At 35.0% G+C, this 25,559-nt stretch overlaps 2 protein-coding genes across 3 annotated transcripts in view; both read right to left on the bottom strand.

Annotated features, from left to right (window-relative positions):
• Positions 1 to 473: 473 nt before the first annotated feature.
• On the bottom strand, positions 474 to 12,145 carry Pdss2 (Decaprenyl diphosphate synthase subunit 2). Its single transcript, XM_019044473.2, has 6 exons — positions 11,367 to 12,145; positions 10,267 to 10,395; positions 7,909 to 8,110; positions 6,117 to 6,425; positions 5,210 to 5,374; positions 474 to 4,172 (listed from the first exon to the last, which is right to left on the bottom strand). Exons 1-6 carry the CDS (start codon positions 11,702 to 11,704, stop codon positions 4,017 to 4,019), a joined length of 1,299 nt encoding a protein of 432 aa, XP_018900018.2. The 5' UTR covers positions 11,705 to 12,145; the 3' UTR covers positions 474 to 4,016.
• Positions 12,146 to 17,618: 5,473 nt separating this feature from the next.
• sgg (glycogen synthase kinase 3 beta homolog shaggy) overlaps positions 17,619 to 25,559 on the bottom strand; it is a 40,279-nt gene continuing 32,338 nt past the window's right edge. For both annotated transcript variants that reach the window (XM_019044422.2, XM_019044423.2), the window contains exons 7-9: positions 23,576 to 23,762; positions 22,780 to 22,984; positions 17,619 to 21,276 (exon numbers count right to left, since the gene is read on the bottom strand). In XM_019044422.2, the coding sequence (XP_018899967.1) occupies positions 22,791 to 22,984; positions 23,576 to 23,762 (381 nt within the window). In that variant the 3' untranslated portion in view covers positions 17,619 to 21,276; positions 22,780 to 22,790. The remainder of the gene's footprint in view (positions 21,277 to 22,779; positions 22,985 to 23,575; positions 23,763 to 25,559) is intronic.

Genomic DNA, 25,559 nt, shown 5'->3' on the forward strand with positions numbered 1-25,559 from the left:
CTCATAGGTGATTTATAGGAAAGTGTATCTAATTATACTGGCAGTCACGGATGTTCAATTAATCTTTTAACACATTTAAATATATCTACAATAGATAGTAAACGACGACGCAAGTCCGCAATCACATATCTCGTTTGCGGTGTCTGAAAGTCTCTACCTCTATGTTATTTTTTAAAGGAGAATAAATCGACATCGTTCTTTAAAGTTTATGCAGAATTTTCTTCGCACAGAGGAGAAAAATCACAGCAGTTTTAAAGAATTGCCATTGAGTAGTTTTCCGTTTAAAAACTGTAGTATGACAGGACGTCTGCTTCGTTACTAACCGAGTTATGTGATTGCCGACTTGCACCATCGAATTCTTTAGAGTTTCTAGAGACATGGCTCATAAATCCTACAAATGGGGTACTTTGGAGACAGCTAATCATTGTGAATGAAAAGAGTCAAAGGATCGATGTGGAAGTAAAATATACTAATTCGTTAAAAAATGAGGATTTATTGAACATCACTTAAATAAAGTGAATATAAGCTCTGAGGTCTTTATTAAAAATAAAGTACATACAAAAGAAATCATTCTGAAATCATAACATTTTAATCATAAATGGATACGACTGTTTGAATCATAACACAGATGAACAAATAGATAATGTTTCATGTTGATTGAGAAGGTAAATTGACCATTTGCTAAAATTGGATCATGCAAAATTAACTGCACACAATTTCATTAGACAAAAAGAGGACAGAAGAAAAAAATATTGTAAAGGAATTTGAAACTAGTCTCCGATGCACTTTCGTTTGAGGTAAAACTGTTCGGCATGAATGCCTAAATCCAATTGTAATTATTAATAAATTAAAAATTAACACTACTTATTCTTATAATGAATGGATAATATTTGGTAATAAAATATAACAAGATGAAAAAACACTTAAAATAATAACTGAATTTGTATGAGTATTCATAACGGTATTCATTTTTTGTATACAAAGGAGAAAAATTACAAAATATACATGATTAATTTGTTAGGTGTGTTTTCCAAAAAGAAATTTACTGTGGTTCTATAAAATTTCTGCCACAGAACCTGATTCACATGATAAAGCTGCTGTGCTGTTTTTTCTGCAAAAACAATACTATTTTTAACAAAGGAAAACTGTCTTCACTCTTTTGCTGGGGAGGACTTATTAATTGTATAGTGTTGCTAAAAACGAAAAAGAACAACCTCAAAACGGAAAAATTTAATTTTAATTACAGAGAAAGGGCTGATGAAATTCTCAATTTTCAGACTCGATCAAAATATGATTCTCTCAAGAGAAAAGGACTTCACGAGAAAATTGATACAAAACACACATTTGGTAACTGGACGTTTATGGCAAAAAAAATAATAAATAAAAAGAATAAAATACAATATAATAAAAAGAACCCAAAACATGTTGCAGTTCATTAGCTAAACAGTATTAGAGATGATGACAAAGTTGGGTCATGTGACTGGTCACAGAATAATTTATTTGAGCTGCTCATAGAACAGACAAATGTAAATGACATGTGATATGAGAGTCTTGTCAAAATATCTCAGCAAGGGTTGGCGAAATTTTTAGGGGGTGGTTGGAAAAAAATTGTTTCTATACTGGCATGTTCCAGGAAGAAAGTGTCCCTTAGTTCATGCAAGACTATACAAATTAAAGGAGATGATAGATGGTTATTCTGAAAACTTGTGAAAAGCCAATTTGGTTGAATGGCACCAATAAATATTATATTGCACAAGAAAATCAGATACATTTCAGTAAAAATCAACAAACCAAAACAAAAAGCACGAAAAACGTCCAGAGGCTAACAATGAATCGTTTCCAATAAAAAACAATGACTAAAATCAGTGCTAAGCATATTTAATGGAGTAAAATTTGATTTTCGGTTGCCTCAGAGAGTAAAACCAAGAGGATTTGACGAATCACAGTCAAAATTATTCAGTGGCACAAGGCAGTGGAGAATAATTTTTACAATTAAAAATTTCCTACCAAACGTGGAAAAACTCCTTCAAATTAAAAAAGAGAACCTCTCTTGATTATTCATCAGCCGCTAATAATACTTGGAGTAACGAAAATTGGGACTTTGGATACAGCAACAAATCTGCTAATTTAGATGTAAGAATCCCTAGACAATCAAATTTAATAATCTAATTCCTTGTATTGTGAGAAAACTTTAAAAAGAGTATTACGATGCAAAACACAAGGAAAAACTATTCTATGGCTAAAGTCAAACTGGTAGAGTAACAATGCCCACAGATAACAAAATAAATTGTTAATAAATACCAAAGAACAAGTTACAAAGTATAGTAAATTAGGTTTCTTTTTTTGGTTTTTTGCTAGGTACTTAATAATGACCTTAAAATACTTGCTCTTCAAAAGAGAATGGTTTTAAAGCTTTCAAAATCAAGAAATATTATTCTCATAATTGTAACATGGTTATCATGTTTGGTTTTGGAACAAACAACTTCATAAAAAAAATAAATATTTAAGAATAAAATAACATAAAATCAAGTCAACAATAAAGAACTCGTTTGTTAAAACACAGATGTAGGTAACCCCAAAGGCTCCGACAAGTGAGCTATAAAAAAAAGCTTTCCTCTTAAGATAAGATTCTGCTTGGTCAAAAATAAAGAGCTGTCCACGAATGTACCTGATAACATTAAATAAACTTGCAAAAACAGGAGGAGCAAACCTCCAGCGCTTGTGACTCTCTCGATTCAAGACCCTTTCTAGTATACAAATTAGAGATGATCTTATTTCATAACACACAAACTCTCTTGCAAATCTAGAAAAATATTCCAGGAGCCACTGTAGAGAATACTGGACTCAAGTTAAAACCCACACCTCAACTTTTACACAAAATTTTAGGCAAAAAAAAAGACCTTTATCAATAGCTTGAGACTTAAGTATGCTCCTATAAGATAGGCTAGATAATGAGAAAGCTATTTACTTCATTTGATTATATACTCTTTTGGAATAGAGGAAAATAGAAGTGTAAAATCACAATGATATTAAAACCTATTACTTTTTGCATTGACAGTTTGGATAGCATTATAGGTTTAAATAATCAGGACAGACGATCATACAAATTTTTGTGAACGATTTAGCAAATCGCCCTTAGAGAAGAATGCAGGGATAAAAAACCCACAGCTCATAACTAGAGACTAAAGAGCACATTTTCCATTTCTATAAGATGCTCTATTTGTCTTTCAGTTTTCAACACCCACCTATCTCACTCAGATGCAGTTATAAAAAAAAAGTGAATTTCATGAAAATCATGTGGCTTGGATTTCTCTTTGAGTGCTTCTGAATTCAAAAAGTTTCTTCAGGCACGTGTTAGGCATAAGAGTGTAAAAATTGATCGAGCGATTTATCAAGTAAAAAAATAGATGTTTTTGAAAATTTTAAAAACATTTACATTTATATTACATCAACATTTATTTTAATATGAAAAAAGAGAAAACAAAATAACTCATTTTTCCCTTTCAAAATTTTTTCGGGACAGAGATTTGCAGTTAATTAGATTTGGTGGACAAAAAAAGATACAGCAATGCAGCAGTACATATCATCTTCTATCCATAAGTTTAAACTGCTGTGTGAAAAGTGAGTCATTAAAAAAAGCTGATTATTGTCACTTACATTTTTCAAGAGGCAACTCTAAAACCATGTTATGAAAATTCACGCTTGCTCCAAGTGGGCCAAAAATTTCACTATTCTAAACCGCTTGAATTTAGTAATTTCTTAGTAATTAGTAATCACTAAGAATTACTCTTTTCTTAGTAATTTTGTAGAAATTAGCCTGTGGAACTTACTTTCGAAACGGCCTTTGTGGCATTGAAAAATGTTTGAATTTTCATCCGCTTAAAAAATTACAATTTTGAGTAATAATATGTTTGCTTTCAGGAAGTTGATTTGGGACACAAATTAAACAATAGGCAGGGTAATAGATTAATCAGACCCTACTTCCAAATGTCTGTGTCATGGGAGTAGAGGAGATGTCAAAGTTCACCCATAGCAACTATTATGTTTGAAAGAGCAGTGCGTGCATCACTCTCTTGGAAAACCTCTAAAACTTCCATTGCCTTCCTTGAGTGTTCCTTTTGAAGCTGTTTTGTGAGTGCCAATCCCTTGCCTTTAGAGACAATGCTGTGCACCTGATAAGTAAAAAAAAGAAATGATTAGAGGGCAGTTTTGCAAAACAGGAAAAAAGTAATTGCTGCATATTAATTTTTGCACATGTAAATGGCTAAAGTATAAAAATTTGTAACTCAGATTGTAAGATAGTAAATCTCTGCTCATTTTTAAATTTTTTCAGGAAAAACTGAAGAACAATTTTCTTGAAAGGAGGAGTATTGTTCAGGGCCTTTTTTGGGCCCACCCTGAAATTCCTCAACTCCATCATTACATTTTAAGATTCGCTGTGAAATTTCGAGCGAATTGATGGTCAAACTAAGGAAAACACATAATTCTGCAGTGTAATAGGATCAATACACCTTCTGCTGAATTTGCAACTTGCTGGAAGCCATCTCCATTGTACATCAAAATATCATAAAGAAATTAGCCATTATATCTAGCATTTTGCTATGATAAATGACACAGAGATAGAGAGATCAATAACTCCAGCTGATTGCAGGAACTATTAGTGTTTACACCTATTGATCTTGATATCGTCACCTTCCAGGCAAAGTATCACAAGCGCCATGTGATGTTTAAAAATTTCTGCCGCCATTTGATTTTTTACAGCGAAATTGTTCAACAAAGCTGTCCGAAAATTTCACTAAATTTTCTTTGTGCTGCCGATAAAATTTAGTGAAATTTCCAAACAGATTCAACCAACAATTTCTCAGTAAAGAAATAAAATGGCGGCGGAAATTTTTAAACGTCGCATGGCGCTTGTGATACTTTGCCTGGAAGGTGACGATATACCATAAGTACACACTGGGGATGGAAATAGGATGAAAGTGGGATGAAAAGCAGGATTCTTAACAGTTTAAAATGATTTGAAAGGTTGAAGGAGTATACTGGGGGCGCTCAATGATTAGTGAGTGTGTCTCATAAAAGTTTTAACTTCTGATGGCTGTAACCTACTCTTCAAGTTTTTTGATACTGAATAAAGGTAATCTTTGTGTGAGACAACTATTAATATAAAGTTTATGATCAATTTAATGAATGAAGTTATGAAGAAAAGTACCTTTGTGTAATCTACGTCATGGACCGATTCAATTCCTTTGTCGATTTCATCGAACAAAGATGGATCATGCTCTAGGTGGAACATGACGGGAGCTGATGTCAAATTGAAGGCTGTTCCTAGTGTGTAATGCGAACCACTGGTAAACGGTTCAAGATCTAAGCATGCCTGCAAAATAAACAAGAAATGAAAAACTTAGTGTCACACAATATTTTAATATTCTGATTTCTATGCCTGTTAATGTGACAGAATCAAAAAACTTCAGCTGATGCCAAAGCCCAATCACTGCTGCAGACCCGCAGATTCACAATTATCCTCTGACGCCACCAGTCGCAAGCGCCTTTTAACAATGCATGTCTGGACAAACATACATATTTTTTATGTTAAAATGTACTGTTCAGCCTTACAGTTAGGCAACACTTCCTACTGCATCCCCTCTTTCTTTTTCTCTCACCTCCGAACCTCACTTCTACGTTTTCTTGTTATAAACGTGTAACAAAGTGCTGTCAATTCCTTTAATAAATACTTAATTCAATGACGTGAATTCTTCAATTATTTAGTTCAACATTTTACCCCTATTTTATCATGTTCCCATTTTCCAATTTTCCTCATTTATTTGTTTTTTGGAAGCGTGTGTGAAAAACACAATGGCAGTCAATAGGTTAATTACAATGCAACGCATGTTTCACTAAAAAGATGAAAACTTCAAATTTAGGCGTCTGCTTGATTGTACCATCCTTTGTGATACAAATATAAAACAACAACATCAAAAACTAGAGATATAATGTAGGAGAAAAATATTGGATCTAAAGTAGCAGGCTAACTTATATAAAAATAAGCCAGTAAAATTGGTCGTCAGATGAGTGATAGAAAAACAAAGGTCATCTTTGACAGAGGATCTAAAACTTACCTGCCAAGCAAGAGCGAGATGTTTCCCAAATTTGTAGCCTTGCTCTTGAAGCTCTGTTCCATGACCAGCTAATTTCAGTGTTCCTTGACACGATTTGCCCAATAAACTTCCAGCGGAAAGAACATTACGGTGAGTCCACTCAAGTAGCGCAGGCGTACGGGGGAGCCGCCCAGGAACAGGCGGAGGGCTTGGAGCCTGCATCACTGCTGGATCTGGTCTTGAGGGCAACGGATTGTTCTGCAAGTCACGGCGGCCGAGAAATTCACCTTCCGCAAGATCGCGGACTGCGCTACTCATCAGCTCAACCAACTAGTGAGTCAGAAGGAATTGAAAAAAAAAAAAAATTGTTAGAAAAATAATACAATTGACAATAATGGGTAATTTTTTTTTTAAAATAGGGTTTCAAGATGAAAAAAGAATATTGAAAACTTTAAAATTTTTAAAAATTTTAGCACTTCTTTCAATTTATGTGTGGGAAAAATGGACATTAAAAATAACTAAACGAAACTGAGCACGGGTACAGTTGACTGTGGAGAAGCAATTGACAGAGGAGGAGGGTCTTGTTTAAGAGGAATTAAAATTTTTTTAATGAATTTTCAGCCAATTTTTAAGAGAGCTTAGCTTGCTTTAAAAGAGCAGCTTCTTTGAGTTTTTTCTGGTAAATTTTCTGGACTGGAAATGCCTTGAATTGTCATATTCATTACTAAGAAAAACTGTGAATTCATGTTTAATGATATGCCCTACGTTAGGTACTCAATAAGAAGCAGCTTTGGAAAAGAAAAATGCAAATTAATATAGAGCAGACCACTAAATTAACTATGATAAACTAGATGAAATAAGTCTTGGGAAGAGGAAAAGAAGAAAGAAAAAAAAGAAGAAGCTAAAGTACCTACTGTAAGAAATAAATAATGCTTGGTTCAATGGAACAAAATATTTGCCACTGCAGACCTTGGGTACCTCTCCAAAGAACAAACATTGAAATTCTTGAGCATACAAAGCATGGCACTGCAGGTTTCTTTAAATATTGATTTAAGAATTAGCAACAGTTTGTGTCGTGGACGTTTAAAACCATAGGAAGAGTCATATCATCAGAGATCTCACACAGAGAGAGCTTGCATCCTTGATGACCAACACTTCAACTCTATGGGCTGAACATCTTTTCTTAGTTAAGTTGAGGAAGGCTTGAGAGGTTTAGTTATATTACGGAAGAACTGAAATTTCTTTTTAAAAAATTAAAATAATTGAGGAAAATTCTAAGAAGGTTAACTTCCGTTTAGTATGATGGAGAAAAAAATGCCTCCCCAGAAATAGAAAATAAGGAGTTAACGAATATTGAAAAAATCCTGCGGTCTGTTGAGTGATGGTCCTGTAAATAACCATCTAAGTAGCGTCTGTATCAAAATCTCTAAGATTGAAAGGGTTTTATAAACGAGGATTATAAATCTTGCAAAAATAGAAACAAATTATGAGTTATAGTTGAATAAGTTATACTATAGTTGAGTAACCGTTATTAATGCTAAATTGACAGCGTAAGTCCGCAACCATGTATCTCGTTTGCAGTGTTAGAAAATCTCCGCTCCTATTTTATTCTTTTAAAGGAGAACAAATCGACATCATTTCTTGAAGTTTTTGCAGAATTTTCTTGGCACTGAGAAGAAAATCACAGCAGTTTTTAAGAATTGCCATAGAGTGATTTTTCATTAAAAAAATAAAGTATGTCAGGAAGTCTGCAGCGTTGCAAACCGAGATACGTGGTTGCGGACTTACACTGTTGAAATAGTCTTTCACTTACATCTTGATTGCGAAGTGAAGCGAGTTCAGCACAGGAATTTCCCAGAAGATAATCACCACTTAGAAGAGCAATCTTATTTCCGAAAGTCATGTCATTTAGCACACCAGGTTCCGGGTATAGGCCAGGATAAATATTGACAAGCCCTTTGTGGACAAGATGACTAGTCCGGATCATTTCCGTCACTTCTGCCAAGGCCCTTTGGCTGAGAAAAAAAATTATTAAAACATGAGAGAGCAATCCGGGATCATCCAAAATTTAAAAAAGAAAAAAAGGACATTAGCTCACATTGTCAGAGGCACAGCCTGACATTTAGATATCCAAGGCAGATATTTTTGTTCATCCTCTTTCCTCCTTTCAACCATGCTCCCTGCCACCCCCTCTTTACTACTTGTAAAAATTGACCAAGGTACAGCGTAAAATTAAGGGCACTTTTTTTAATTTTGTAATTTAGATGAAAAATATTCTTCTGCTTATAAAGATTACTTTTTACTGTGAAATAAATAAATTATTTATCAGCTTATCTTGCAGCACTTATTGTTCTGTAATGATACCCACACGGAAACTCTCAATAATTTTCGGATGTTCGAACGTTTATTTTCTGTAAATAGTTTGTCCTTAACTCCTCACTGACTTTGATATTTCTTAACTAACAATGGAATAATTCTGAACAAAAAGAAAGAAAGAAAAGAAAGCATGATTTTGCCCCCTTGACATGATATCCAGCCCCCCCCCCCCCCCTCCCCCAAAATGCTATGTCACTGCAATATTACCTACCTATCTTAAAAGAAGAAAATAAAGAAACAAAATATGCATTCATAAATTATTAAGAAAAATTGTGTAAGTACAATTATATATTATTAAATTCAATAATTTAGGTAAAATGGTTTGCTCCATAGATAATACCGCACACAGTTTTTGAAAAATTAGAAGTAAAAATACTCGCAGACAGAAGATAGACCTGCGGGGAATGTAGTGAAATCTGTCAATTCCTTTAAAAATTTCCAAAACCCTCCAGTTTCAAAATCTTAGTTTTTTCATTTCTAGAAATGTCTCCTCTTTAGAGAATTTGAGGGGCATTTGAGAGCTCCTCCTGAGAGTCACGCAGAATCAAGATCTGAGATACGACCGGTGAACCATGGCAGATTATCCAACAGAGAGCAGATCAGGAGTAAGGAACTAGTCATGCATAGAGTGCTCAATGAACTGATTCGACACATAGGTGCAAGGCTGACTGGTCACTTGATCTTCCTGCATAATCCTCCTCGACCGGTGGCTGGTAAAACCAGGTCACAAGCTTACTGGGGCCTGCCATCGAATGAGCTCTGATTATTGACAGTTCATCACTTTCCATAGATTGAGCAATATCAGATCATCTTCTCTGAGTTCACTGCATTACAGGGAGAGGGATGTAACTACAACACTCTCATTTTCTCTTAACAGGTAACTACGCTCAGCTGGTCTGACAAGAATAAATTTTTAATATTCTTGCAGTAAAAAAAGGAGAAATGAGCAGTGGGATGTCTATGAGCCCCTACATTTTGGGATTAGGGGTTTTCTCTGAAAATGGGAAGAAACATTACTGTCACTACTTCAGCCTTAATACATTCATTTTTAATTTGTTAGGTCTGTGAGGCTACATGATCTTTTTGGACTATAAAAGTATTATCTTTCAAGCCTAGGTTGATTCTTATCCCTCCAATTAGATCACAAGTAGGTACTTGATTGTCACTGGTTTTTTTTTTTTTTTTTTTTTTTTTTTTGAGGGCAGAAAGGTAATTAAAAACTGAGCACTGAGAAGATGTTAAAAAACTTGTTTGGTAAGTAACATGGAAATACAGTTTGTCCACAACAGACTGGTTCAGTGTAGCCAAATCAATATTAAAATGCGAAAGTTGCCAATATTACATCAGAACGATCCCTCCCATTGCACAAGGGGCGATTGGGTTGCTATCAATTTGCTTCACTTGGCAACTCTGTAGTGTAGCTTCCTTCAAGTTGATATGCAATTCATTAAGCTCTGATGTAATATTACATTTTCGATTCATCGATGGCACTGAACTTGAGAAATTCAAGGTATGCCTGGTTTACAGCTTTGCTTGGCCTTGCACCACATTTCTCTCAAGCCTCAGGTCATCTTCGGTTGTGTTTGGAGTTTTCAAATTAGGAAAACTTGTCTACTTGAACCTAATTCATTGAGAAATAAATCACGAAAAGAGAAGCAAGCAGATTGTCAAAGGGCCAATTCAGCGACCGAGTAGTATACACTGAGTAATATAATTTTAAAAAAAATTCTTCCCAGCAGTCGAGTATTTGTGCTTGGACTAAAGATTGCTTTCTAGTATCACAAAATATGCTCACCTGTGTAATACTCCTGCTGCTTTGTCTTCCTCCATTTCTTCGACATTCAAATGTCCAGCAGCTTTAGAGATAAGAAGAACAATGAGCCCCCATGCTTGCATGTTATTACGGCCATTATACAGCAAACTCCTGCAGAAAAAGAAATAAAATAAAATAAGAATTTAATATAGTGCTGTGATGAGAGGGTAGGTATTTTACCGAGTAAATTTTATGAAATTCTGATATTTTAAAAGAATATTCTACAGTATAGTAAAATGACATACATTTTTTGTAATGAAGTGTGATAGGTCATTTCTCATCATAGCAACATATGCATGGAAATTTACAAAACGCAAACGAAAATGTAATTTTTCATTGTTTTACCGCCCAATCGCTGATTTTGAAATAGCGAGAGAACTTACATTTAATGCAACACAGAGTTATGCAGCTTGATGTAGAAGTTAAAATATTTTAACTAAAGTACTGAAAATTTTTCTACTTTTGAAACTGTGGCAATATAACACAAGTCTTGATGCATTTGGAAAATTTAGTAAAAACTCTTCTGGTTCAACGTCAGTGCATTACTGCAAATGTGCAGCTTTGGTTCGTAGGAAAGCAGGCTTAAGACAGCCAGCGATTGCTAACGTTTAAAATCTGTAAAACCAAGAGATCACAAGATATCTATTCTGAAGCGAAATGAAATATTCAAGTCAACTTTCAGTTTTAACTTTAAAAAATAAGTGCGTTACACATTAGATAAAAACAAAGATGAAAAAAACTGCTGATGAAAATGCGGATTGCTGTCGAAGCAAAAGCCGTCTGTTGAACAAGCTTTTAGATACAAGGAAAGGGTAGAATATAATTGTCCTTATAAACTAAATTAGAAAGGCATGCTAGCGGTGTTCCCTCACCATAATTGAAGGTTTCGAGGAACTTATCATATTATGAAGGCAAGGATCAGAAATTAGAAGAGCTGAAAATGTGGGAGAATAGTGATGAAATAGAATGAATTCCCTTCCATATTGTGCAACTTAAGGTTGCACAATTTGATTCGTAAGGAGAAAGTGACAAAAATTAAGAGGTTTAATTAGAAAAAGACACTAGATGATGAGTAAACTTACTTTGCTGTTTTCAGCAGAGGATGATTGGAGCCGACAAGTTTCCTCAGATGAAGGGCTACGTTCGCGATTTCATCACTGAGCAGCCAACGAAGACTCAAGAACGAAGTAGGATATCCGACAATTTTCTCAGCTTCAGATACAGCTCGATTCCAGTCTGGCCTTTGACTATGAGATGGATTTCCTGAGACAGATGCTGTGCTGCGGCTGACACTGAAGTCTCTTTTGAGATTCACACAACACACAGTAAGACATTTTTCACTGGCACTGCTCCTTACAAAAGCTTCAACAGTTTTAACATTCTTGAAGGATGAACTACACCTCACTAATTTACTGAACATTGTGATAAGAAGGAAAATAATACAAATAAATCAAAGCCTGGGAGGATTATTGTAAAATTGCAAGTGAGAAAGAGAAAAGGAGAAAGTGAGAATCATCATGCTTAGAATTAATTACCACAAGATCCTATGTTCTTTCCCAGTTTGTTTTAACCCAACTTCAAGGTAAAAAGTGAAAGTTCGAAGAATGCGAGGCCCTCACAGTCACAGGTGCTCCGTCGCACGCACGATTTACCGAAGGCACGGCAGCAAACGCGAAATTTTTTCGTAAGAGTAAAAAAATAAACGCAGTGAGAAAAATGTCTCGAAATTAAAGGCTTGAAACAGAACGAACAGTCAAAATCATGCGCACGAATTGAATGAAAACAATAACAATTGATAAGAGAACATCGGAGGAATGGGAGGGAGAGAGGGGACACTTGGCATGCACAGCGGGTTATGTGTTGCGTTGATGGTTGCGTCGCATGTTGCTGACTAGCTGACTGGCCGCGACCCAGCGATCAAGGGATTGAAGTCTCAAGTCACAAGAGCGCTACGCCACGTAATATCTAAAAACCAGTTTCTCTCAGGTCGGGTCATACACTCGTAATAAATTAATACCGTTACGTTGGGTATTCAATAACTCATCAGAGTATGTCATTCTTTGCTTACATCTTTGATTATTTATTTAAATATTCCTGTTTGGCAAGGTGTCAAACGATTTGATTCTAGTTCCGCGGTCGATGAATGAACCATGGAATGAATGAAGATTGCTATCTTTTGCACTCTTCCTTTCTGAATCCTGGTCCCTCTTTCAACATTGATTCAAAGCGGATGTGATTAGGTAGGAAATGAAATTCTGCGCCTCCTCAGAGGCGTTAATGCATTAACGCACGTTGGTGTTTCATTTCGGTTTTTTTTTCAACGCAAGTCCTCAGAACTGACAGAGCGATTTGTCTCGGCGCTTGTGCCGTCAAATGCTGCCGGAAGGCGAAGGGGGGGGGGGGGGGGCTGGTAAGGCGACGGAGTAATTGAGCCCCCCCCCCCCCCCCCCAATCTTATATATCTTTCCACGCGCATTTTTCGAATAAAAATAATGTTCATAGTATACATTAAAGTGAAAATGAAATAAAATAAATAAAAATAAAAGGAGACAAATGTAGTGCCTACTGTCTGGAGCAGGTCTGCTATTTTTCCTCTGCATGGTCCATGGGCCAAAATCTTCTCAGCACTTTAATGCAAAAATGCAATAACATCCGTCGATGAGTTCCAACCGCACCATTGACTAATCAGAGAGGCGCTAGAATGGACTTAAGTGTTGTCGTGACTCGTCCGATGACATCTTAAGTATAATTTTGTATCGATGGAAGGATACGGCCAAAATTCAGCCCCGGGCAATTTTGATCCGTAAAATATTTAGGTACAAGGTACGCGTTCGTGGTGGTAAAGAAAGAATAGAAAATTGAGATGGTTTTAACTTCCGCCGCCGCGCCGCGCAGACGCGTCGATTGGCGCAATGCGTGAAGTATTCACGCAGTCTTGAAGGCGCCATGCGTTTCGCGCGATGTGGTTTAATGGTTTTAACTTCCGCCGCCGCGCCGCGCAGACACGTTGATTGGCGCAATGCGTGAAGTATTCACGCAGTCTTGAAGGCGCCATGCGTTTCGCGCTGACCGCACTGTGTTTGGCGCAATGCGTGAAGTATTCATGCATTCTTGTAGGCGCTATCCGTCTCACGCTGACCGCAATGACCGCACTGTGTTTGATCCAATGCGAGAAGTATTCGTGCAGTCTTGTAGGCTCTAAAATGTGTTACATGCCGATCGCCGCGCCGAGGGCTTCTTCTTTTCATCTCAAGTCTTCGTCATCATTGCTCTCTGCGCCGCGCCGTTCCAGGCCAAACTGCGTGTTTGGTTTCTCTCTTAACTCGACTACTTAAAGGTGCTGTCTCTTATGTATCACTGAAAGACGACAAAATTAAAAATTACTATACTCTCAGGAAATGAGAGATTTTTTCGCCTTTTCTCGGTTGTAATTTTTTTTTCTAATTCCGATATTTTTTTATACCTACACTTAAAAAAAATGCAAAATTTGCCGCCCTCTAGATTTGCCGCCATTGGCCGCAGCCCATGTGGCCACCTCCTTGATCCGGCCTCGACTCGCGCTCAGGGGTAGGTATTTATGTTGCCTATGTAATAAAATTGAAGGCGAATCTCAAGTGGACATTACCTCCCAATAGGGTTTGTATCACCTATTTGTTTTGGCCGAGTTGGTTTTCTCTTTTGAGACCATTAGAACTTCTTTTTCCCATTTCTTAAAAGAAAATACTTGGGTATCTTAAATTAATATCTTTTTTTTTGTCTCTTCTTTTTTTTCTTTTCTGGTTAAACTTTTCAGAAATCAGGACTGATCTTTGGTCCAAAAAAATTTGGATGCTTATTTATGAAAAAATGGCGCAGCATGACTAACCTTTTTTCCAAATAAAATTCCCAAATTTGTAGCCCTAAAAGATTTCGATTGTACTCCCAAATGAAGCACAATTTTTTCTTTAAATGAAAAAATCGAAAAAAAGATCGTTCTCAGTAATGTTGAGGTTTAGGTTCAATAATATTGCACATATTGTAGTTATTTTACAAAAACATTATTGCAATATACCTATTGCAACATTCCAGTTAAAATAATACTTGGGTACTATTGAAAACAGCGGAGAGAAAAAACTTCAAAACGAACCAGGAATTACCTATTTTGAAAATACTCTTATAATATTCAAACAATGACCTGGAGTTGAGAACTTTTTGAAATTTTTTAAAATAAATCTTGTAATTTTGTTGGCGATTTTGTTGAGAGGTAGGTACATGTATGTCACTGGATCACTGGACTGGGTAAGGAATTGCATCCATCGTATATTCTGCATAAAATTTTGATAATGAAACACAAATTGTAATCCTAAACGCTGTACCCTGTTTGGTGGTCCATTCTTATTGGGTAAAATATTGGGAAATGAAAAGTCAAGTTTAATTACAATTTTTTTAAAAATATTTGTATTTTTCTGAATTTAAAACATTACAATTGAGAAGAACAGAAACATAAATTAAATAAATGAGAAAAAGATACTTTTCCTCAAGCTTAAGAAGTGGTGATTTGGACAGGAAAATGGCGTTTAACTGTCCTTATGACAAAATACAGATATAGGTAGCGTGTTCCATTTTTCGTAAATTACAGCAAATGAGAAGATGGGTACAAACAAGATAAATAAGAAGAGGAGTTGGTTTTTCAGAAGCTAAGAGCACCTACTCACGTTAAGAACCAAAAAAAAAAAAAAAAAAAAAAGACGAATGTAATATGCAGCTACACCTCCCTCTCAAAAATAAGAATCAACAGTAAAAACAAAGTCCATTGACTATAAACTTCGAATCGAGTATAAAAAAAATTGGTAAATGGCCAGTCAGTTGAAAATTAAATTATCCTGCTATTATTTCCTCTAATCTCATACAAGCAAATTAAAACTATAAAAATGTTTCTAAAAAGTAGGACTCGCTTTTAAACCAGCCTTGAACATAAAAATTCAGTTATTTCTTAAGAATTTTTGTCGCCCCCTCAGTGTTACGGCAAGTCTCTCTTTCTTGACTGTGTTAGAGGAGCTCTCTTGGAAACTACAAGAAACCATGGGCAAATCTGAGCTCGACTGCGCTTACAACTTAGATCCTAGTTTTTTCTGACAAGAATGCACAAAGGTGCAGACTGTCCTCTCTGCAAAGCTTCCGGAATTTGTTATTATTCTTTTTTTTTCGATGAATAGTGCATGTTTCACAAACCATGCTTTCAAAGAAAGTTTGATGGATCTGAAATTACCAAGAGTTCACCAAGTAATCGAACTTGGTAAATGCCGCATCCGCTGATAATACAATCTACATTTGTGAATTCCAGTCATAGGGAAATGGTTATTTTGAGAGATTATAATTTCATTAGCAAGAGAGTTATATTTCCTATTCATATAAGTTAATTGAACGTGACTTACCTCAGTCCTGTAAAAAGCACTGCAGCACAGCCACGGCCCATTGGAAGTTTAAAAAGAAAGAGAACTATTGGACATCTCACTGCTTTCAGCTGCAGTTTTTATTGAGATAATAATTTCCATAATGAAACTGTAAAAACATGTATTTTGGTTTGTAATGCTGCAGGCTTCATATTATAATTTATTATTTTAACGGTAAAGTCCAAATTGCCATACCTTGAAAACTTTTGAGCAATATTGTTGGTATATTCTTCACTGCTGAATAAAAATGGGAGCCAAGATTTTAAGGCACCGCCAACAAGATATGCGTTTTTGCAGTTTCACCGTTAATTAAGAAATATTGGAATTGTAAATAATTTTAGCTGATGCGTTCTTGAACGTTCTTACTTCCGATTAATTTCTGAATGGACAGCTGAGTTTCGTCAAAGAACGTTAGTTTCGAAAAAAATGGTGAAGTCAAGGCTGAGTGCTCATTGGTTGTTCACAAATATTCCCACAGGATCAAGGCCAAATTAACTTCGACTGAAGTTATGATTAAAATAAAAACTAAGAGAATTCCTAGGAAAAGGGTGAGAGTCTTCATGTCAGAAGTGCATCACTGAGTTACAGTTATTTTTGTAGATTCAATTAAGCTATACATGATAACTTTAATTTGCCCTTTGCTACTTTGACTCTCTTACTTCATACATCCCTATGAGTCATACTTCGAGTGGAATGTCTAATGTTCTAATTTAAACTTTTCATCATCTACCGCCTACTTTTTTCCGAGAGAAAACTTAGCCAAAATCCCGACTTTAAGTCAAGAATTTTAATTAAAACTTTAGGTAAATAAGAATTACACAGGCTACCAGTTCGTAAAAAATAAGTTTTAAAACTTAGGTTGGAATTGAATTTTTTTCATGAACGTGAAATACAGTCAGAGCTCCTTGAGTTCATCGACGGATTCTCAATATTTCTCCTTTACTGAAACTAAGAGATGAAGGAGCCTAATAGATTGGTCTGTGATGAATCCCTGTGTTTATCTGAAACACTGAAAAACGAGGACCAATCTCCTTAAATTCTGAACCTTGTCCAATGTTAATTTCATACAAGATTGTCTCTTCTCTAACTTGGGCTTAAATCCCCCCTTTTTTTTACAATAACCTTTCAGGCCAATTCATTCTGCAGGGTTTCTCATATGACATTCTGCCTTATGGAAGAACGCTGTCATATATGCTGGATTAGCTTTTACAATGAAGCCTTGAATGCATATTCCTCACAACACTACTTCATGGTCAAACTGATAAGCTCCAATAGGATGGTAAGTTTAGAATAGTCTCAAGCAGTTTAATATGAATTGACGAGGTCAGACAAAATAATCTGTTTAAGTACAATTTTTTCCAATGAAGGGTCATACTTAATGAGGGTTTCAATTTCTTTTCTTTTCTACTGAGATGATCAATCATCACTAATTAAGTAAGTTAAAAACCATTCTTTAACACTCATGCATATAATTTCAGGACAAACGACCAATTTTTTTAAATAATAAAAAAAAAAGAGGTAAGTTGATCAAATTTTAATCAACATAAAATTTTATGCAATACTAGGAATGAAGGGGACAACAAGTCCTACGTTAAAAGGAAAGATAAGGTAAAAAAGCTCTGTTCAAAAAATGTCCATGTGGGACTGGAAATTTCAAAAAATCAAAAATAACTCAACAGGGTTTTTACCAACTGGTATAGCCCTTGTTCAAGGCTAGAAAAAAAGTAAAAACGTGACTATATCATTGAAAATTTCAAGAGAAGCAACAGCACTTAAATAATGGATCAAAAATTGACTACGGACAAAAACTCCACTGATACTGAGCGGAGACACAGTGTCATTATTGCCTAGAGTTGACACGTCACATAATAGAAATTCTAGATAGAATAAGACACTACGATGGAAAATAAAAACTTTAAAATATCCTTTAATGAATCAACATATTTACCAAAAAAAGATCAAATAAAACTATCATACTTGGCAAGAGCTAGACTGAAAATTATTCAGCAAGGAGAAGGGCTACACATCCAGCACCTAGTCTTGCTACTGAGGTTGAGAAATAGTTTATGGAGCAGAAATATGTCTAAGGAACTTGGAATTTTCATCTATCCTGAGAGGAAATTCTATCACTAATCTTGATTCATAATTTTCAATTCAGAACAGAAGTCACTTTTTGCGATATCAGATAGAAATTCATAATGTGTCAATTAGAGAAAAATGTTCAATGAATTAATTTGAAATATTCGGTATAATTTTTCCTACAAAATTGCAGAGATAAGTTCATTTAACAATGATGAAAAGTGAGGCCCAAGATGAAGTTTTAATGGCATGTCCATTTCAGTTGGAATTCAGAATCATGATGGCAGCAGATTTTGTAGAGAAAGAATATACGGCTGAATTTATGGAAGTCTTTCACGCCAATGAATGGTGGTAGAATTAAGGACAGATACACTGACAGAATTTTAAATCAAATTTTCTGAGTAAACTCACTGTTCTTAATCCCTTTTCTCCACCAGAGTATGTTATCATTTTGACGGTCAAGTTTTTTCATGGCTAACTTTTCATGTTTAAGTTCCTGCATTTACTACTCTTCAAGTTGAAGTTTGCTGACACGTCATTTCCTGACAGAAAGGAGCATGCAGTTCAATAGTGGTTCTAAAAATCTCAAAAAGACAAGTTTCCTTTGGCTTTTAAAAATCATTTAGAGGCGACTTAAGAACATGCTTATTCCTGTTCTCTAATTTAAAACTGAGAAAAATAAGCACATGTAAAAAGGCATATCCTTCCTGCAGCTTCATTGTTGAAGTTACTCGACAAGACATTGAAAACAAATATATTACACAGCACATATTAGGCAATGTCTTATCAGGCCAAAAAAGTTAAAAATAGTTTGAGAAGTTAGGCTGCTGGACTTAACTGCCTTATTACATGTTGACGGACTGAATAAGGTTACGGTGAAGCAATGAAAGTCATTACAGCTGAACTTAATCATAGAACATTCATTTTGATGTAGTTTGCATACTGACAGTGATTTTAAGCTGTAACTTAAAATCCGAAGGTTGGAAATGGTAAATTTTAGGTATGATTCTTTCTAATTTTATTCTCTGATACTGTCAAGTCAGTACCTCGGATTTCAACACATTTTCACTCGTAATAATAAAGATGATACTGACACTTCAAACTTTTTTCTCAGTAGTCATTACATGTTTACGTATAGATACTGACTATATGGTAAGTCTGTGAAGAATGTGCGAATTTTGTTTTTGTTTTTTAGTAAATATATACAAGGTAATTTCAAGAGAAGGGATGATACCAAGATAACAGAACTTCATTACTATTTTTTAATGGACTATATTTTGCACCAGTGAGGAGCTACTATTTACGACTGGTTGCAGAAATAGTGTATGTGCTATTGGTTTCCCTATATGTACAGACAGGTGTTTGCATGGATGAGCCAGAAATAGTGGTTCCTTAGTGCAAAATGAAATCCAAACATGGAGGTGAAGACAGGAAAAGTTACTTTCATTGAGTTGTTTGATAATATTGAATTGTATGAACTCTTGAATTTTTTTTAAATTCAAGGCAATTCATTGCTAGGGAGAGTAATTTCGGTAAATATAAGAAGTGATTCAGAGAGGTTTATTTTCTTTTTTAGAATTGACTAAGCTGGCAATGGGTCATTAAAACAAGAGCAATTTTTCTTGGATGAAAAATGCTTTTGATCAATTAATTTTAATGACAAAATTAATGACACATGAGAAAATAAAATATGTTTCCATAGATTAACCAGAGAACCTTAGCATTTTTTCAGATTGAAGAGAACTATTGGAAAAGATTGAGTTTCTTTAAATTTTCATGGCAGGAATTCAGTTTATTTTCAAACAAAGAAAAGTTATCCTAAAAATTTCTAACTTAAGCCTTGGTGTAAGGTTAACAAATCCCCCAAGATATATCTTAGAACAAAAAACAAGAAAAGAACATTGCGCTTTTGAGGTGATTTAACGAAAGGGCAATATTTTTTTGAAGATTCTGAAGAAAAAAAAGAAAAAAAAATTAGGTTCAACTACAAGCATTTTGTCAAACGCCAATAATTTATTGACGGGAAAAAATAAAAAAATAATAATAATAGAGTAATAATAAATAAAAATAAGAATGATAATAGCAATAATTAAAAAAGCCTAATGTACATTTATTTCCAACGATATAATCAATTCCTAACGAACTCTTGATTTGACCTGACTGAATATTTGGTGCAAAAGCACCTCATCACTGTTTTCAACTGAAATTCAGAGACTGGTCAGTATTTACAAAGTCAACGCTTAAAAGAAATACATGAACAGAGAAATTAAGCAAAAATGTACACGTATGCACACACGGATGTATTTGCGCTTAAAGCTGCCCTATATTTGGCTACCCATGTGCCCTTACACAGTTACAGAGGATAGATAACAGAAAAATTGGTCCTTCAAACCAAATATTTGGTCTACTCCCATATAAAAGTCAAATTTTCTGTGTGACTTAAGTTCCTGTAGGAGAAAGAGTCCTTCCATTGGAAGGAGTCAACTTCACAATTAATGAATCAAATTACAGGAACCAGGCAAAATTACACGAATTACAATTGAATGATCTCAACTTCAATTGACAGTTGAAATGAATCCTTGTTTCTGATAAATAAATTTATCACTCTCAGAAGTTGAAACAGTGTGTATCAGAAAGATTAAGGAAGCTTTTTTTCCATAATCAACCTTTTGGCGAACAATTTACACAATCTATGTATAATATGTGGTCCTAAGTATAAGAAAAAATAATATTAAAGCTGATTTAATCATTTGCGAACTTCCTTGGAATTCAGATTTGATTGAAGTTCTAACATGCATTTTCTTTTAGATCACACTGACAGCGAATTGATTCAAAATGCTGTCACAATACTTGTAACTCTGGCTCATTGTGTGAAGCCAACCTAGCAGAAATGCCTCTCCACTCAAGAGAGCTTAAAAAGGCACCAGCATCTCCATTTTAGAGAGAGATAACATGTAAAAACGCAAACACATCATGCGAGTACGGAAACACACACGATAATAGAAAACTCACTAAGACGAGATCGTAAAATCCAAGTACTTAATGTGATCTAGACTGCAGGATCAGTAATCAACTGATTTTTTAATTTCAAAAATTAAAAATTGCAATACAGAGGATGATTGAGTAAAACACCTCCAGAGGTGATAAAATTATGATTATTCAATAGATATCATCATCTTTTTAGTAGACATTAAAAGGAGTTTCTATGGATACATAATACCTGTTAAGACCTACACAAAATTTAAAATCATACAATCTATTTTTTATTTATGTATTTATACATAAATATATAAATATTTATATATGTATATGTTCAAGGATTTTTAGATTTTTTTTTTATTAAAAAAGAATAAATAAAGAGAAGAGAAAAATAAAAGAAGAGGATCTTCGAATTCAATTATGAGGTAAAGTATCATGCACCTCTGAAGATTTCAACAGGAAGTCACAGCTTCAGGATAAAAGAGACTCTGCAGCTTGGCACCTGAAAACATACCAAAGATTCTTAACATGGAGGAAAGGATTACATAAAAATGTACTACGACTACTACTCATTCAGCAGGGTGTCTAGTTTTTTTTCATTTTGATAAATCCTGATTTTTCCTGATTTTTGACGGCTAAATCCTGATTTCATATTTTTTCCAAATCCTGATCAAATTCTGACTTTTGCAGACAAAAATTAACAGACGGATAGCGGATAATTAACAGAAAATAAGCGGACGGCCGACTTTTCTGCTTTTGCGGTTGATTTTACGACCGATTTTTCTTCAAATCCTGATGAAATTGGGATTAAATCCTGATAGAATTAGGAAAATCAGGAAAATCCTGATGCTAGACACCCTGCTCATCTTTTATGATATGCCAATCAGAGTTGTTAGCCAAATTAGTGTTACCGCTCCCTAATTTATCCCTGACTCCTGAATAATTTTCCCTGTCTATCATGTACGAGACTGACACAGATGGTTGAACTGAAAATAATGACCATTTTAGACTACTTCAATTTGCAGTGGTTAGTTGACTAGCACATTTGCAGCGTACAGGCAAGAGAGAACCGATTGTAATGGCTAGGTTGGCTGGAGTTATATGTTTCCAAAACTATTATTGATGATAAGGATTGTAACTTGAGGTTTTGGAGGAGAGGTTTTACAAGGACAACAAGCAGCGCAATATATAAATAAATGAAATCATGAGCACTAATGGCCATTCTTAGCTGTTGAGGTTTTTCTGGTAAATTCTATATAAAATCTTAAAAAAATAGGCATTGTTGCAACAAACGGGCTTGTTAAGGTTATAAACTTTTGAGTGATAAAAAAACATAAAGAAGCACACACTTGTGCGCGCTGGTCAGACGATCGGAAGGCAAACCAGCAGTTTCTAGGGACGCTGAGTGAGAGCGCCACCGTTCTCGGTGATCAGACCCAATAGTTAGCCAGTCCTACAACCCAAGCCCAGAACTGCCAGGTATAACGTAGATGTGAAAATGCCACAGATCCATTATATCGCAAACAATCAGAAAAATTCTGGGTAGACATCAGAATTTTCTAACTTTTGTCAGTTTGTCGTTGTCTTTATTAAGTTGTGGCACGACAGAGTCTCACCTGGCGGATATTTAAATCTTGGCGGGCCTGACCCCTCCAGTGTGCTAACTAGTTTTGAGCAGTGGCCACTGGAGGTGCAGGCTGAGTTTGAGTCAGTTCAAGAAGGATTAGCTTAAGCTGTAGCAATGCGCCTGTAGTGTGTCATTTTTACCAGAAACGTAAGGGTGATTTTTGGAAGGTAAGTCGAACAGGACTTACCATTGAGTTCAGTAAGTTAGGGCGGTTGTGTGAGCAATTTCTTTCACTCACCCCAAAGTAAATTTTGGTGCAGTTCTCTTGTTTCCATCTTAATATGGAATATTTATTTTTCTTGTGACAAAGAAAATGAGTTTTATCCTGACATTCATAATATATTTTATTTTGGAAAAAACAATGAGAGATGAATTTACCTTGAGAATGTTTAAGCCATGTCATTGGACTGTAATGGACTGGCAGAGTGCGACGAAGATGTGCTGTCTGGCTGGGCAGTCGTTGCTTCTGTCCCTGAGGTTGTTGGTGCAATTTCTGCTCCTACTTCGTTGGTGCCACCAGCAGAGTTCTCAGCGATATGACGAGGGATTAGGACAGAAGTCAGATTCGGTTGGATTTTCAACTCTATAAAAAGAGACATTATTTTGAAAATTAGTGCTAAAATACTTTGATTTAAAAAAATTAGACAGAGATCGAAACAATGAAGTTTGAGAAAGTATTTAAACCTTGTAAAGAGTCTACACTGGACTTTCACTTTTAAAAACAAATGTTACAAGGTTTCTTGCACTGATATCCTGATGTGTAAGCAGGAGGATTTTTCTCTGTGATGTTGTATAGCACACTACACACTGAAGTTGTAATTTTTCCATCAAACTCCTTTCTTCCTTTTAATAATCATCTTGTTGGAAGCAATGAGGCTTCTTCGTTTTATTTTGAATTTTATTTTGTTTGTACATTTAACAAATTTCTAACTTAGCACATGCTTCGCAAAAATTTTAACAACATTTTTGGAAATGTGTTATGGATTATCAAAAAAATATTCCCCTCATTGAAGATTTGATGACTTCTTTTCCAGTTAAAATTTAAAATAAATTCTGAGAGTTGCAAGAGAAAAAGAGAGATATACATACAAAAGATTTTCCTGCATTTCCAAAGCTGCAAGATTTGGACCAATAATAAAAGAAGGATTATTGAAATTTCAGAATTTCAACTCACCAAAATCTGAAAAGTTAAAAAGTGGGGGTAGGTCTCGGCCATTGGGTAATCGTGTATTTGGTTCTCGTAACTCGTTAAAAAATGCATGAGCGCAGGCTTGTAGCGGAGAGATACGCACATGAGGAGTATATTCTAACAACCGTGAGACTAAATCAATTGCTTCTGGGGGCGTGCGTACTCTGAAAACCTGCAGACAACAAGAAAACAAATGATTGAATAGACACAAAACCAAATCGTTGAGTACTGGTAGAGACTGATTATGGATGCGAACAAATGTTCATATGTTGATTCTTAACCTTACTTTTAATAGATATGAAAAGGTTTAAATCCTGCCTGGTATGGAAATCGTAGTTTGAAAGGTGACATGCTTTCATATCTTTAACGCCTGACTGGCTATCAGGGCCTGCTAGAAGAAAGGACTGGCAAACAGCAATGAAATGCTAAAGTGACAAGTTTCTTCATCCCTTAATGGTGCTTTAGGTGCTATAACAACTGTACAACTCCAACCCAATCCCGGAAAGAAAAAAATTTATCAAATGACCACCAGAATCCTTGAATTATGATCAAAAAGAATGATTTGTTGATGATTGTTGTGTAGATTTACTGCAGGTTGCTTCCACACAATATGACAGCAATGTGAGAAGACACAGCATTTTCATCAGGCAAATATTAAATAATTCTGTTTACAAAAAAAATTTAGCGATTTTTGACAACTCTTGTTTTCTATTTACAGAATTGACAATTTTGGTTTCTACAATTTAGAATATGTGTGAATATGCCAAGATAGATAAGAAGGTCTCGAGCTCTAAAAAAGAGGGTATGATGCTTGTTTCCTCATTGAAAGTCACAAAATTGAGTTTCCTATTTGCAGATGTGATAAGTCTTTGTTCCCTGTATTGCAGTTCATTTTTCAAAATAATCGCTTTATCTCCTCTCTTAATTTTAATTACACAGAAAGGTAATGAGATTTGCTGTTAACTTGATAGGTGAGCCTGTTGAATAATTACATCATATGTAAGTGTGCAACAAGTTGGTGATCAATCTTACTGTCCGTTCTTGATGAATGTGAAAAAAGACACGTTTTTCCTCCTATTCTCATGTTCTATAAAGCAATCCTCTAATAAAGAATCCAATTTAAATGCAGTACACCTATACGTTTGTCTCTAAAAATATTTTTAAAGATTCTTCATGACTTGCTACCGAAAAAGGCATGCTTGTGAGTAGAATAAAGTACTAAATATAAGTCTGATTTAAGTGCTAAGATTGAGCAGCGGATATTGTTAATTGGTAAATGCTTTACATTTTTATTGAAACTTTTGCTTTGCCTTGGACTTAGCTGTCTTTTATGATTCTAATTAAATTTCATTTTCTTTTGGAAACTTGAAGTAGAATTTTGAAGTACTTCACGAAGGTTTCAGAAAAACTAAGAACAAAACAATGCCTAAAAAGTTTAAAGAAATAAATTGACGAAGTATATTTAATTTGAACTAAAACATAGGATGGAGAAAAAATTTCCCGCATAATAATTACTCCTGAATTATACACGTTAATTTTGACAATTTTCAACAGATGAAATTGTGCTGCGATACAACATTAGAATAAAGTTGTTTTAGCGACGAGAAAAGAATGGTCAATCACAACTTGCATTCCAAGTCGAACATGCAATCAAAAATGTACATTTCGACAATTCCATTCAAGCTGTTCCGAATGCCACACTGCCGGACTGTGGCAAGAATTCTCCGACTTTACATTGAAGTTCACAAGAAAACAGATACATACACATTTGCCACATTGTGTTCAGAAAAAACCACACAATTTCACTGAGAAGTATGAGAGGAAATTGATTATTTTTTCTGACACAACCCGTGCTGCTGTCAAACACGACATGCTATATTTTATTTATTATAGGATTGCATCGCCAATTTGCTCACCTACTATCAAGGATCACTATGGAAGTCGAATGAGCATGTACATGTTGCCCACT

Source organism: Bemisia tabaci, chromosome 3 (assembly GCF_918797505.1).
Source record: "Bemisia tabaci chromosome 3, PGI_BMITA_v3".
Lineage (NCBI taxonomy): Eukaryota > Metazoa > Arthropoda > Insecta > Hemiptera > Aleyrodidae > Bemisia > Bemisia tabaci.